Raw genomic sequence first — 16,251 nt, 5'->3', positions numbered from 1 at the left:
TTTGTCAGAAACATTTTCCAAGTGCAATCATATTGCTTTCTTAAGGATATTGTCAAATTTACTCAATGTAATGTCATTATTGGCCCTCACTAAATCTCAATTTGAGTTCCCATTGTAGTAATTACAGTTATATATTTACTCTTCATATGCATATTCTTCAATGGATATCATATCTTGATCATCTTTTTGTTTCAAGTGATTGACACAAACTGAGGTCATAATAGAAAGCAAAAACATTTACAAATAATGGTGATATGAACAGAGGACAAATACAATGGAAAAATTCCAGTGTAGCCTGAGGTCACCGAGGAAAACCCCCTGTTATCAGGGGAGGGGAGAGGTCTGGGGAAAAAGACTTTTGGCTCCCATGCCTGTTTATATTATTTCTAGGGAAAGGCCTTTGTAAATGGACTTGAGGAACCACAGCACTGTCACAGAGTTCATCCTCCTCGGACTGTCTGCCAACCCTCACACCCAGGCTCTGCTCTTTGTGCTATTCCTGGGGATTTACCTTCTGGCAATAATGGGGAACTTGATGATGTTGCTGGTGATCAAGGCTGATTCCCACCTCCACATGCCCATGTACTTCTTCCTGAGCCACCTCTCTTTCGTTGATATCTGCTTCTCTTCAGTCACAGTGCCCAAGATGTTGGAGAACCTCCTATCTCGAAGGAAAACAATATCGGTAGAGGGCTGCCTAGCTCAGGTCTTCTTTGTGTTTGTTGCTGCAGGGACCGAAGCCTGTCTGCTCTCAGTGATGGCCTATGACCGCTATGCTGCGATCTGCCACCCTCTACTCTATGGACAGATCATGAGTAAAAAGCTGTACATTCAGCTTGTGTGGGGCTCGTGGGGCCTGGGCTTTCTGGACGCACTCATCAACATCTTCCTAGCTGTGAACATGATCTTCTGTGAGGCCAAAATCATCCCTCACTACAGCTGTGAAATGCCCTCTCTCCTCTCCCTGTCCTGCTCTGATATCTCCAGAAACCTCATTGCCTTGCTCTGTTCCACTCTGCTGCATGGGCTGGGAACCTTCCTTTTGGTCTCCCTATCCTATGCCCACATTATCACCGCCATCCTGAGCATCAGCTCTACCTCAGGCAGAAGCAAGGCCTTCTCCACCTGCTCTTCCCACCTCACTGCAGTGACACTGTACTTTGGCTCAGGTTTGCTCCGCCATCTTATGCCAAATTCAGGATCCCCTGCAGAACTGATCTTCTCTGTGCAGTATACTGTCATCACGCCCATGCTGAATCCCCTCATTTACAGTCTGAAAAACAAGGAGGTGAAGGTGGCTCTGAAAAGAACTTTGGAAAAGTATTTGCAGCATATCAGGTGCTGAAATGAAAATATAGGATAGTGAAGAACTGGAATAAATCTGCATAGAAAAGGACATTAGGTGAGTTTGCAGTAGTAAGGAGCACTCTTGAGTACTCACAGCGTCAGATGCTACAACCTACATTAGAAATACATGAGAGAATGGCATAAAGTTATAGGAAGGAAAGCTCCCTTTATTTTCTTTTAAAATAATCACCTTGTCTAGAAAACTTTGTTATGAACAAATTGATCCATTTTTCTCATTCTGAAACATCTGTTTTAGTAAAATTATTAGTTTCATGAATCTATCATTATTTTTACTAACTGGAGAATATGCTAAAAGCCATACATTTGATAAGAATGTAGGGTCCTGGATCTTTAAGAGAAAAAAGTCATAGGTAAGGGTAGAGGGTTGAAAATAAAAGAAGTCCAACTGGGTGGCCGTAGAAGACAGGCTTAAAAAGCTAAAAGCTCTGCAGAGAGACAATGAATGTATAGAGATGGAGCTCAGACTCGGATAAAATTTCTAAGAACTCATGTATGTGCAGTGAAAAGTGAAAGTGAAAGTTGCTCAGTCAAGTCCAACTCTTTGCAATCCCATGGACTATACAGTTCATGGAATTCTCCAGGCCAGAATACTGGAGTGGGTAGCCTATCCCTTTTCCAGTGGATCTTACCGACTCAGGAATCAAACCAGGGTCTCCTGCATTGCAGGTGGATTCTTTTCCAACTGAGCTATCAAGAAAGCCCTCATGTATGTGCATAGTGCTGGCCAAATCACCAGTGTAAGAGGCTATAAGGAGGTGCTGTGGCTCTAGAAACTTTATTTCTCACATAGTCATTATTCAGACTTGCATATTCTCCAATTAGCTGATCTCATCAAGATCTTCCCCGTGTAGAGTGTAGGCAATGTGCCTTAGACAAATAATTTGATCTTATGACAGAGGAGTCCTGAAACCATCTTTGTCCCTCACCTCTCAGCTGTCAAACAACTGGTCACTGTGTAGGGGCTTATGGTTTGCTGGTTTTAAGGCACTGCATCAATCTCACATAATTCATTGGTACCTATAAGACATAAGACCTGTAAGACATAAATCAATTCTCATGCTGCTTCTGCTTTGTTTAATCTGTATTTTGCAATCATCTAAATAACTGTAAAATGAAGAAGAATACATTTGAATCAGTTCTAATGAGATGGATGAAACTGGAGCCTATTATACAGAGTGAAGTAAGCCAGAAAGAAAAACACCAATACAGTATACTAATGCATATATATGGAATTTAGAAAGATGGTAACAACAACCCTCGGAGAAGGCAATGGCACCCCACTCTGGTACTCTTGCCTGGGAAGTCCCATGGATGGAGGAGCCTGGTGGGCTGCAGTCCATGGGGTCGCTGAGGGTCGGACAGGACTGAGCGACTTCACTTTCACTTTTCCACTTCATGCATTGGAGAAGGAAATGGCAACCCATTCCAGTGTTCTTGCCTGGAGAATCCCAGGGACGGGGGAGCCTGGTGGGCTGTCGTCTATGGGGTCGCACAGAGTCGGACACAACTGAAGTGACTTAGCAGCAGCAACAACAACCCTGTATGCGAGGCAGCAAAAGAGACACAGATGTATAGAACAGTCTTTTGGACTCTGTGGGAGAGGGACAGGGGAGATGATTTGGGAGAATGGCATTAAAACATGTATAATATCATATAAGAAATGAATCGCCAGTCCAGGTTCAATGCAGGATACAGGAAGCTTGGGGCTGGTGCACTGGGATGACCCAGAGGGATGGTATGGGAAGGGAGGTGGGAGGGGGGTTCAGGATGGGGAACATGTGTACACCCTTGGCGGATGCATGTTGATGTATGGCAAAACCAATACAATATTATAAAGTAATTAGCCTCCAATTAAAATAAATAAATTCACACACACACACACACAAAAACTACAGTTTCTTGTGAATATGGGAAAGTGAGCTGTCAGGTGAATTACATCTTGCTAAACACCTTCCTTGATAATTTCCTAATAAAGTATCCCTCCAGTTTAAGTGGCCAATAGGCAAAGACTTCTCAGCTTGCCTACTTTTCTTTTCTTAGCCACACCTCAAGACATGTGGGATCTTAGTTCCCTTGAACCCACACCCTCTGCAGGGGAAGCACAGAGTCTTAACTGCCGGACTGCTAGGTAAGTTCCTCAGCTTGCCTGCTTTTAAAACCCACACTATTCCAGGGTTTACAGTAAGAACTTCAATCATAAAGTTCTATAGCTTATATTTGTGAGATTCACCTAAGAGTTCTACAGCCTTCACTCTTCTAAGTTCAAAATTTGGCTTCAGATTTGACCTCAGGGACTACAGCTCTCTTGCACTGCTAAGTTTCATCAGCTCCACCAGCTTCTCTGGCTTCCCTTCGGCTAGATTCTATCTGAAAATCACTTGCTTCACTGATATTCTTTGCCTGGTATATAGACTCACAAGAGTGTTAAATGAAGAATAGCTTCTGTGAATTGGCTTGGGATGACATGAGAGAAATTTCTCCTGTGCTCCTGTCAGAATTTGAAAGTGGCAGGACCAAGGCAGCTTTCAACTTCTTCACCTGAGTTAGTCAGTTTTCTCTCCCTTGTGATATTTGTAAATAGAAAACCTAACATGTACACTTTATGGAATTCACCTGAAGAATTATTGATTTCCCTGTGAGTAGTGGTCACCTGACCAAAGATGACTTCTTATTACACAGTGAGACTAGACTCAAAAGATGAGCTTTATGCCACAAAAACCCAGACCTCTACAATTTCTCTAAAATTTTCCTTCATTCCCACCTGGGACTTTCAGCTTCTGTTTTCTTTTCCTTCTCCAGCCTTCTGCACCTGGCTTTCTCAAGCACTTTCTTTTATCTTAAGTTCTCCCATCATCTTTTCCTTGTGCTGCAGTCTGAGTTTCACACACTAAGAACTTCATGGGTGTCTCTCTCCTTTGAAGCTCTTAGCATCTACCAAATAAATCCTATCTATGCTTTTTAGAGTTAAGCACAAACTGGTTATGTGATCTGCATTGATCTGGGGAGCTTAAAGCAAGAGCCTGAAGAGCCCCATTCTGGGGAGGAATAGGAAAAAGCATAACATAGTTGATAAACTTTAGTAGCCTGACATCCTCCTCCTTCTTTTAGACTCTAAATACATGTGCTAAAAATAGTTCACCTTTCTGCTATTATTAAGCACCTTAGTCATCAACAATATTCTGGTCATTAACAAAATTCATGGTTAAAGGAGACCAGGAAGAGCAGGATCCGGTGAAGCTTATAAGGAGAATATTAAGGTATGCAAAGTCTGTCTTCCATGAATACAAACCACATGTCCTCCATCCCTTCTCTCATTTTCCACTTCTGTCCTTTTCAAGTTGTGCTTGGGATACCCATATTCCGTATACTCTTCTGACTTTCTTATATTTCCAATAATTGTTACCCAGACCATTTCTGCCTTCCAACTCTATACTTGTCTCTCTTTCTATTTTCATTAAGCTGTCCATCCAGTCATTAATGTAATTAGTGGATATTTTGTGTGTGATTCCACTTAGTAGCCTGGAGAAGGAAGTGGCAGCCCACTCCAGTGTTCTTGCCTGGAGAATTCCATGGACAGAGGAGCCTGGTGGGCTGCAGCCCATGGAGTCACAAAGAGTCAGACACAACTGAGCAACCTTCACATATACTTAGTAGATAAATCTGGAGACTGTTTTCTTAGAATATCTTTTTGGGAATGATGTAAAATCATTGGATATAAATGAATTAATAATTTATAATGGCATTTATGTTCTTTTGCTTTCTGAATTTGTTGAATTTTAAATTTAGGCAAATGTTAATTTAAGTAAAATGAATTCACAGTAGTGTAAACACAAGTAAAAAATAATACGGTAGAAAGTGATAATTATTTTTTATTATTCTTCAGTGATCCAGAAATGCAATATCTTGCTCTTCTTCTCTTTAAGATAATATCTGACATGAACATTTATAAGATATTAAGAGCTGACCTATTTTAAGAAGTGCTCACACACAGTTACCCAGCGAATTGGTAAATAGCACATTTCTATTAAGAGAATCACCTTGAGCTTTATGTTCTTATCTTCCCCTCTTCTCTATGTAAGCATCAAAACTTCTCTCTACCTTTTTCTGAATTTCAAAATAAGCATTCAACTTTAATGTGAATTGAAGCCACTGTGTTCCCTTTCAAGGTAAGTGACAAGAATTTGAAATTAGTATATAACTTTCACTGCAAGGTTGAAATGAAGTTCTGTCTTTGCATGCTCACAGTCAGAGGATCTATGTTGGGAGTCAGAGGGAGAAAATCATAGAATCTTACAACTTGGGCTTCCACTTGCCTTGCTGATGGGCTTTGTGAGATGTTAGCAGAAGACAGAGGTTTTCAAATATTGGATCTTTCACGGTTTCTCCAAAGTCCTTTGGATATCCTAGAGTTATCTCAGGCTGAGTGCTGGAAATAAAACTTGGATAGTAACTAGGTCTACAGTGAGAGTAAATATGGAAAACTGGAGAATAAATGTGGAGCAAATGTGGCCAAACTGTGTCTGACCAAAATTGGAAAGTAAATTACAAATTTTGAGAAATTTTCCAGTTAAAGTGAATGGACTGGATTGACCACTTTGCTACTGAAGAACACAAAGAATTGTTTATTTCTGTAAGATTTTACAAACTCAAAGACAGGAAAAATTGACTTTTCCATTTGGTTATCATTCCATTATTCATCTTTACTGAAGAGTAAATATTAATTTAGGTCACCATGTTGGACTACAACTTACTCACCAGATAGAATCAAGAGGTAATTTCAATATGGGTTCTGATAAGGGGTGAAAGTATAAGAACTTGTCTAAACAGAAATAGAAAAATAAAGGAAATTTAGGAAAAGCAGGGCATTGGCTAGCCCAGCAAGAATTGAATCTACTCTGGTAAGTTCTTTGGGCAAGAACAACTGAGACTTTGGTGAGATTCCCAGCGTGAAAGCTTGGGAAATTCGAAGTTGATTCCCAGTTCTAGTTGACAGATCCAGATTTCAGTGAGGAATTATCATACCAGGAAAGAGCACTCATGACAGAACAGAGTCTGAGATTTCACGCTGGCTACAAAGAAATTAAGCAGTGCAAGAACTCAACCCTGGATTCTGGGAAAATGTAACTGGAAAAACAGGACAAATAAGTGTATTGACACAACAATTCAGTAAAGGTTAAGCAAGGTCTTTTTGCCCAATCAATTGTAAGTAAGCCTAGCACAAAATAAATCTATAATACTTTGAGTAATTAGATATATGACAGAACTGATGAAATAATGCATAACTGAATGAAACAGATGGTTTCCTTGCTGAATTGACAGGATGGAAAATGGAGTGGACAAATGAAATATTAAGTGACTAAACAAATTAGTAACTGATCAATAAATTATCTGATGGATAGATGAATAATTGTCATGTTTTTAAGCAACCTTCTGAATGTGGCCCAAAATGAGCTAGTAGGTACTCCTCAGAGGGAATGAATCTTTAGGTGCCAGCTAGTACAATAGAAAGTAAGTCCTCTGCAATCACAAAACCCCACAGAGCCTTCCTTTTCTTTACAACTTCCCAGTCATCCTCAAGTTGTTTATTTCTGAAACCAGAGATCACACTGGTATGGGGGAGGGCAGGGAGGAGGCGGGTATTCCTCAAACAAAGCACACACAATATCTTCTAAACCAGTTTCATTATTTCTACATTCAACAAATATTGAGGACCCATCATATGCCTCTCATTCTGCTATAGTTCAAAATTTAAGATAATTAAGATGGTTGAATACCAAATCTGTTCTCCATAAGCAAGCAATATGCTTGGAGAAAAAGGAAATAGTACTCACACATTCTGCTGAAAACCAGAGCAATAGATATCCAAACGAAGGTTGAAAGAGTTTACAGAATAAGGAGTAAAAGAGAACACAGAGTGGAGATAAGTAAACAGGTTTAAGAAAATGGATATCAGCTGGTCAGAACATAAAAATCAAAGATAATGATAGCTTCATAGACCTGCTGCTGCTGCTAAGTTGCTTCAGTCGTGTCCGACTCTGTATGAATGTAAATCTTACCCACTCACTTACTCTTTCAATAGCAGCAAGTTACTGCAAAATTTTCAGATTGAATTTCCTTCTTCTAAAATTTGAGATAATTCAGCACTTATAGTTTTGTTGTGATCTTCCAGTAGAGGGAAAGCTAAATGTTTGATAATACCTAGACATAACTGACACACACACACACACAAAATGACAGATATCATTCTTTTCTATAATCTGTGCAGGAAGAGAAGGAAGACATATATAAGGGAGGAGGTAGAAATTATAGTGAATATTCAAGAGCAATGGGATTTGGGTCAAAATTTAAAGAGAAAAAATTTCAAAGACTATCAGTTGAAGGCAGAGAATAGAAGAGTAATGAGGTCACCAGAATAAATACAATCTGACAATTGGTGCCCTGATTCTGCAACTGGGGGCATACCAGAACCACCCGGGTTTACTGGTTTTGACCAGTAGTGTTACAGAATAAAAGCAAGGGATGGTAGGGAATTTCCTAGGGGTCCAGTGGTTAGGACTCTGCATTTTCACTGCAGAGGGTGTGAATTCAATCCCTGGTCAAGGAACTAAGATCCTGCAAGCCATGCAGTACAGCTGGAAAAAAAAAAAAAATCACAAGGGATAGTTCAAGATGAAACCAGTTAGTCATAGACTAGACTGAAAAATTAAAGTTCTCCAGAGCTATTTTGGTAGAGGAGCCACAAAGGGAAAGAACATAGATAGATGGACTGGCTCATGTTTCCAGGAGTTAAATAGCTGGCAATTGAGTCAAAGAAGAATTTGGGGAAAGGAGGAAGACTTCTTTTTTAACTCCTTGTAAAAGATGAGCAGGCTGAAGAGAGACATATGTGTGCATGGAATGAAATAAGAACTCTGAGATGGCATGAAGAGGAGGTGAATACTTCACACTTCCTTCTACTTTCATTCCAGTGGAACACCTTCTCTCATGGCTTTAGGAAACCATAGCACCATTACAGAACCTCCTAACCCTGATAGGGAATCTGATGATGATGACTGTCATCAGGATGGAATCATACCTCCATTCACCCATGTACTTCTTCCTCAGTCACCTCTCTTTCCTGGATCTTTGTTTAACTTCAGTCACTGTGCCCAAGATGCTAGAGAATCTCCCATCTCAGAAGAAATCAATTTCAGTAGAAGGTTGCCTTGCCCAGGCTTTTTTTGTGTTTTCCATGGCAGGGATGGAAATCTTCATGCTCTCTGTCATGGCTTATGACCACTACACTGCCATCTGTCACCCTTTGCTCTATGGCCAGCTGATGAGTAAACAGCTATGTTCACATGTGATCTAGTATGGCTCTCCTGGAGACTGGGCTTTCTGGATGCTCTCATTAACACCCTCATGACTTTGAGCTTGGACTTCTGTGGAGCACATGTCATGCCTCACTTCAGCTGTGAGCTGCCATCTCTATTCTCTCTCTTGCTCTGATATCTCCATCAACTTTTCAGTCCTGGGGTTCTCCACCATTGTGCATGCTTCTGGAACTTTACTCCTGGTCTTCTTCTCATATGCCCGCATTGTCTCCACCATCCTGAACATCAGCTCCGCTGCAGGCAGAAGGAAGGCCTTCTCTACCTGTTCTTCCCACCTCACTGCAGTGAGCTTCTTCTATGGATCTGCTTTTCTTCGCTATCTCATGCCAACCTTAAGTTCCCTGCTGGAGTTGACTTTTTCCCTGCAGTACAGTGTGGTCACTCCCCTAGTGAATCCCCTTGACTACAGCCTGAAGAACAAGGAAGTAAAAGAATCTTCTGAAAAGAATGTGGCAAAAAGGTTTACAGCATTTCAGACAGCAGAGAACAGGTAGGGAATGACTGGGAAATGCAAAAGCATCTCATCAGATGTTTGAATAACAAGTTGAGGAAAACTTTTCTTAGTTCATAACAGATATGACAAAATATCTGACAAGAACCTGTTTCATTTGAAATTATTGAGAAAATCCAAGAGCTACTTGCTGTTTTTGTTCAGTCAATTTGCTCAGGGACAAAGCAATGCATCAGTTAATTATTGCAGTCCAGGAGATTGAGATAATTTGGTACAGATTAATTCTCTTTTTTATTTATGAAATATTCCCATTGAGATTAGCACTGAGAAAATTGTCTAGAACCTGAATTCTTATCTGAATCTGAGATTTATAGGGGGAGTTTTACTAGAAATAAAAGAGGCAAGGTCACTGATAATAAAGAGTCATAAATTTTAGATTCAGGGTTGGGATTGAGCTTAAATTGGAGAGGGATTTGGAGAAAATATAGAAGCCAGGAATTACTGAGAGAGGGGGTATGCTATTAAAGCTAAGCAGATGTTACCCATTCTCTGTACCTTTCCTGGCACCTTTGACTGGTGGCAAAAGGGAAGGAATCCACTCTGAGGATGGCTCAGCCCTGCTGTCTCACTGGGGGCACCACTGTTAGGTGCTGAGGAAGTACTGAGGCCAGGTGGCAGGCCATGAGCATGGAAAAGTGCCGCTGATGCTGGGAGTACTGAAGGGACGGTACCTTTCCTCCATCAGAACCATATTAGCTGTCTCTTTTAGTTTCTGCCCATACTTCTTACTGGCTGAGGCTAATCAGAAGCCAGCAGTAATAGAAATGTCCTTGGGAAATGTCCTCTGTAGTGGTCTAGTCCTAGTAATATAAAACCAAGTATACAAGACAAGCGTGGGATTGAGAGCTAACAGAAAGCTACCTAGTGTACCAAATAATCGTGTATATATGATCCGCTTCAGGCAAGAGAGAGAGAGAACATGAGCAAGAGAGAATGAGAGGGAAGACAGTTTAACCAGATGAGAGAACATGAGCCAGAATGGAGAATGGTAATAATAAGGGGAAATTAAAGAAAGAGAATTTTCCACAGTTTATTGTGATCCACACAGTCAAAGGCTTTGGCATAGTCTATAAAGCAGAAATAGATGTTTTTTCTGGAACTCTCTTGCTTTTTCCATGATCCAGTTGATGTTTGCAATTTGATCTCTGGTTCCTCTGCCTTTTCTAAAATCAGCTTGTACATCAGGAAGTTCACAGTTCACATATTCCTAAAGCCTGGCTTGGAGAATTTTGAGCATTACTTTACTAGTGTGTGAGATGAGTGCAATTGTGTGGTAGTTTGAGCATTCTTTGGCATTGCCTTTCTTTGGGATTGGGATGAAAACTGACTTTTTCCAGTCCTGTGGCCACTGCTGAGTTTTCCAAATTTGCTGGCATATTGAGTGCAGCACTTTCACAGCATCATCTTTCAGGATTTGAAATAGCTCAACTGGAATTCCATCACCTCCACTAGCTTTGTTCATAGTGATGCTTCCTAAGGCCCACTTGACTTCACATTCCAGGATGTCTGGCTCTAGATCAGTGATCACACCATTGTGATTATCTTGGTCATGAAGATCTTTTTTGTACAGTTCTTCTGTGTATTCTTGCCACCTCTTCTTAATATCTTCTGCTTCTGTTAGGTCCATACCATTTCTGTCTTTTATCGAGCTCATCTTTGCATGAAATGTCCCCTTGGTATCTCTATTTTTCTTGAAGAGATCTCTAGTCTTTCCCATTCTGTTGTTTTCCTCTATTTCTTTGCATTGACCGCTGAAAAAGTCTTTCTTATCTCTTCTTGCTATTCTTTGGAATTCTGCATTCAGATGCTTATATCTTTCCTTTTCTCCTTTGCTTTTTGCTTCTCTTCTTTTCACAGCTATTTGTAAGGCCTCCCCAGACAGCAATTTTGCTATGCTTTTGAACTGTGGTGTTGGAGAAGACTCTTGAGAGTCCCTTGGACTGCAAGGAGATCCAACCAGTCCATTCTGAAGGAGATCAGCCCTGGGATTTCTTTGGAAGGACTGATGCTAAAGCTGAAACTCCAGTACTTTGGCCACTTCATGTGAAGAGTTGACTCATTGGAAAAGACTCTGATGCTGGGAGGGATTGGGGGCAGGAGGAAAAGGGGACAACAGAGGATGAGATGGCTGGATGGCATCACCAACTCGATGGACATGAGTCTGAGTGAACTCCGGGAGATGGTGATGGACAGGGAGTCCTGGCGTGCTGCGATTCATGGGGTCGCAAAGAGTTGGACACGACTGAGCGAGTGAACTGAACTGAAAGAAAGAGAAGTCTTCAGTAAGGGTCAGAAGAATGAGGAAGAGGGACACTCATGAGAGACAGGAATTGGAAACCCAGGTCTACACATGCACTGGCACGCTTATGTGGCCTGAGGAATTTATTGCATGAATAAACAAAGAGGACATTACGGGAGGAAGGAATTCTTCCTCCTCTATGCTCAAGCAAAATATGGTCTGAAGGGGTCAATGATTCTTTCTTCCAACCCTGGAATCCTAAGAAACTTTCAAGGAACCTTGATGAAGTGGCTTGTTTTGGTGGCCTCCTCCTTTCTTTTTTGTAGCCCTACCACTATGATTTTTCCAGTAGTCATGTATGGATGTGACAGTTGGACTGTGAAGAAAGCTGATCACCAAAGAATTTATGCTTTTGAACTGTGGTGTTGGAGAAGACTCTTGAGAGTCCCTTAGACTGCAAGGAGATCCAACCAGTCCATTCTGAAGGAGATCAGCCCTGGGTGTTCTTTGGAAGGACTGATGCTAAAGCTGAAATTCAAGTACTTTGGCCACCTCATGCGAAGAGTTGACTCATTGGAAAAGCCTCTGACGCTGGGAGGGATTGGGGGCAGGAGCAGAAGGGGACGACAGAGGATGAGATGGCTGGATGGCATCGCTGACTCGATGGACATGAGTTTGTGTGAACTCTGGGAGTTGGTGATGGACAGGGAGGCCTGGCGCATTGCAATTCATGGGGTGACAAAGCATCAGACACGACTGAGCAACTGAACTGAACTGAACCATCCCATGATATCTCTGTTTCCACCTAGCCTCTCAAAAGACCTCACCAAGATTTGGGAAATGACCCAAATTCACATAAATCCTTTTTTCTAAAGAAGATGTAGATTTAAAAATTTTGTTTCTAATCTAGAGAGACAGTCATTTGGGGAAACAAAACTGCATTTATAAAATTTCAAAGTTTCACATATGTTTCAGACTTTTCCTACAATTATGGCATATTGCATGCATAGTTTTCCTATTTTACCTTCCGTGATGATTTAAGGGATTTTAAGTTTTCCTTCTCAATTTACCTTTTAAAGGAATTATTTTAGGAAAGATTTATTACATGTTACATAGCAATACGTGATTCACCAAAGTTTTATATTTTAAAGATTTTTATTTTTACTATTTCTCTTTTTCATACATTTTTATATAAGAAGAATTTATGAAACAAGTTAGCACCTGCTAGTTTTTCTTCCCATTTCTCATCATAAAAATGAAAATATGAAATAGATGCTGTGAAATAATTTCTATTTTATTCATCATTAAATATTTCCAAAAATATTTGAAGCCAGAGTTTTTTCTTTCCTTCCTTCTATCCATCTATCCTTCCTTTCTTCCTTATTTCCTGTTTTTCTTTTTTTCCCTTCCTTTAAAACCCTACATGATATCTAGAGTTATTATGGTGAACAGTAGCTAGACTTATCATGGTGATCATTTTGAAATGCACAGAAATATCAACTCACTATTGAGAGAGTCATTTCCTAGACAGGTTGGTAAGAAGTCCAGGGGTCCCACAAGGAGAGAGGGGTCTGGAGTTCTCAAGGAGGAAGAAAGGACAAACTTTTTTGTCCCTCTACATTCCTTAGGATTATATAACATAATGTATCCTGCTTGAGGATACATGTTTCCAGTCTCTGGAAAAAACCTTCTGACTAATCCTGTTATCTTAAGGTGTAAATTATGGGAGTAGGTCTAGTGAGGTCTTTACAACCTCCAGACATTCTTTTGATTCACTGTAATAACTAATTAGAGAGTATATAACTCCATGGCTAATGTTAGCAAGGGGGTACTCTTTCTGCCCCCTTCTGATGCCTATGTCAGAAGTTTTCTCTATCTCCTTTATACTTTAATAAAACTGTATTACACAAAAGCTCTGAGCGATCAAGCCTCATCTCTGGCCCCAGATTGAACTCCTCTCCTCCGGAGGCCAAGAATCCGGGTGTCTTTGCGTGGTCCAACAACAACCTTTCACTATGTTGTGTACCAGGAAAGAATACAGTGTTGTAGGTCAATTATACTTCGAAAACAAACATGCAAACAAATGAACTCATAGAAAAGGAAATCAGATTTGTGGTTACCAGAAGTGGGGGTAAAGAAAGGGGGAACAGGATGAAGGTCGTCAAAAGTACAAACTTCCAGTTAACAGATATGTGAGTAATAGAGATGTAATGTACACCATGGTTAATATAGTTAACACTGTGGCACATTATATATGAAAGTTGTTAGAGTAAATCCTAAGAGTTCTCATCACAAGGAAATTTTTTTTTCCATTTTTATTGTTGAGATGATGAGAGGTTCACTAAACTTATTGTGGTAATCATTTCATGATGTATGTAAGTCAAATCATAATACCGTACTCAAAATTATACAGGGCTGTAGGTCAATTATATCTCAATAAAACTGTAATTTTAAATAATAATATTAAATAAGTAAATAAAATAGTAAAAAAAAAAAAGAAAGAAAGAAATGAAGGAAGGAGAAAGAAAGAAGAGACAAAACAAAAAAGGAGAAAGAAATAAGAGCAAAAGCAAAGGATGTCACCTCACAGAATTTAAGAAATAATAACCCTTTTTGGATGGTATGTAATGATTGGTTGATACATGTACATCTTTTACTTTATTTTATTTTATTATTAGTTTTATTTTTATTAAAATGGTATTATAAACCCTCCATGATCCCACAATTTACACAAATAACTAAAATATTGTGAATAACATGCGTTTATCAATGACTTCTCCCCATCTCATTGCCAAATATTTCACATGTCTTGTTTTAACATAACAAAATAAAGAACAATTTTATTATATTAGTGTAATTTTGGTTTTCTATTTTTAACTATTTACGTCTTAACCATTTCTTCTTGAAACTCAAATATCTTTGGGGGATTGTTTGCCTTTCTCCCTCAAGTATACTCTACATTAAGCAGATACCAGTAAAGCAATTATCCTTCAATTAAAAATAATAATAAAATATATATATATATATGCTATAATAAGAAAACAAAACAAAAAGCAGACACCAGTTCAGTTCAGTTGCTTAGTTGTGTCCGACTCTTTGCGACCCCATGAATTGCAGCATGTCAGGCCTCCCTGTCCATCACCAACTCCTGGACCTCACTCAAACTCACGTCCATCGAGTCGGTGATGCCATCCAGCCATCTCATCCTCTGTCGTCCCCTTCTGCTCCTGCTCCCAATCCCTCCCAGCATCAGAGTCTTTTCCAATGAGTCAACTTTTGCATGAGGTGGCCAAAGTATTAAGGTTTCAGCTTTAGCATCAGTCCTTCCAAAGAACACCCAGGACTGATCTCCTTTAGGATGGAGTGGTTGGATCTCCTTGCAGTCCAAGGGACTCTCAAGAGTCTTCTCCAACACCACAGTTCAAAAGCATCAATTCTTTAGTGCTCAGCTTTCTTCACAGACCAACTCACATCCATACATGACCACTGGAAAAACCATATCACTCAAAAAAGCAGACACTCATCTCGAAATATGTGAGACTGACAATAGACTTCTTCACAGAAATTCTTCATATTCCCCTCCAGTCTCAGTACATTACATACAACCTACTGGAGTCACAAGGAAAGTTTCTTCAGAAGTATAGGATGCACACAAGGGTCAGACCTCCACCTCCTGTGGTGTCTTCTAAAGCTACGTTCATATTCTTACCTCAAGAATTCTAAAAGCCTGCCCCATGTTTCAATACCCATTCACCTCCCCAACTCAGTAAGTAGCCACCATTCTTTCCTGTTGTTGGATGATTCATCTTGATAAATCAGAGATAACCTAAAACAGGGAATCTCCCCTACATATGTCTATCTCCCAGATAAGTGAAGGGTAAGAAAAGAAGATGAGAATGTAAAGAGAGGTAAAATCACTAGAAACATGTAATTGCTTTCTCTGCTTGGGCATCAATCAGGGAAACAGATGATAGGTTTTTAAATCCATAACTTTCCTCATTCATATATTAGTATTGTCTTGTTCTTAGCAAAAGAAATAAGAATGTATGCGAGACAGCAAAAGAGACACAGATGTATAGAACAGTCTTTTGGACTCTGTGGGAGAGGGAGGAGGGGGATGATTTGGGAGAATGGCATTAAAACATGTATAATATCATATAAGAAACAAATTGCCAGTCCAGGTTCGATGCAGGATACAGGAAGCCTGGGGCTGGTGCACTGGGATGACCCAGGGGGATGGTATGGGGAGGGAGGTGGGAGGGGGGTTCAGGATGGGGAACACATGTACACCCGTGGCGGATGCCTGTTGATGTATGGCAAAACCAATACAGTATTGTAAAGTAAAAAAATAAAGAAAAAGGAAAAATAAAAAAAAAAGAATTAAGCAAATTAATATTTACTGAGCTGTTACTAAGAGTCAGGTATGATACATGAAATTTTATACACTTCATACTTACATGATAATCACTCCTCTACAATTTTGATAATTCCATTTTCTTGCAACTTATCAGTTTTATAAAACTATTTAATATTATTGTTTCTCTGATTATAAAACAATGCACTTTTATTCTGAAAAATATAAAAACATTTTAAAAGGATAAAAAATCAAAGTTACCCATAATCCTAAAGTGTTGTCTGTGGCTCTTTATTTGGTATCCAAGAAGGCACAAAATAAAAATACTCTCCTCCTTGGATACATATAGAAATATTTGCAGATATGTATGCAAACACCACTTAATACACAAATGGTTTTTGTTGTT

General features: G+C 39.7%; 1 protein-coding gene and 1 pseudogene across 1 annotated transcript; both read left to right on the top strand.

The window, feature by feature from the left end:
• Positions 1 to 406: 406 nt before the first annotated feature.
• Positions 407 to 1,345, top strand: LOC109558368 (olfactory receptor 8S1-like). The gene has a single exon (XM_019959808.2). It carries the CDS (start codon positions 407 to 409, stop codon positions 1,343 to 1,345), a length of 939 nt encoding a protein of 312 aa, XP_019815367.2.
• Positions 1,346 to 8,392: 7,047 nt separating this feature from the next.
• Positions 8,393 to 9,235, top strand: LOC109558367 (olfactory receptor 8S1-like; annotated as a pseudogene).
• Positions 9,236 to 16,251: the final 7,016 nt, after the last annotated feature.

This window comes from Bos indicus, chromosome 5, assembly GCF_029378745.1.
Source record: "Bos indicus isolate NIAB-ARS_2022 breed Sahiwal x Tharparkar chromosome 5, NIAB-ARS_B.indTharparkar_mat_pri_1.0, whole genome shotgun sequence".
In the NCBI taxonomy this organism is placed as follows: domain Eukaryota; kingdom Metazoa; phylum Chordata; class Mammalia; order Artiodactyla; family Bovidae; genus Bos; species Bos indicus.
Note: the sequence above shows the minus strand (reverse complement) of the source record. Positions and strands in the feature narration are given on the sequence as shown.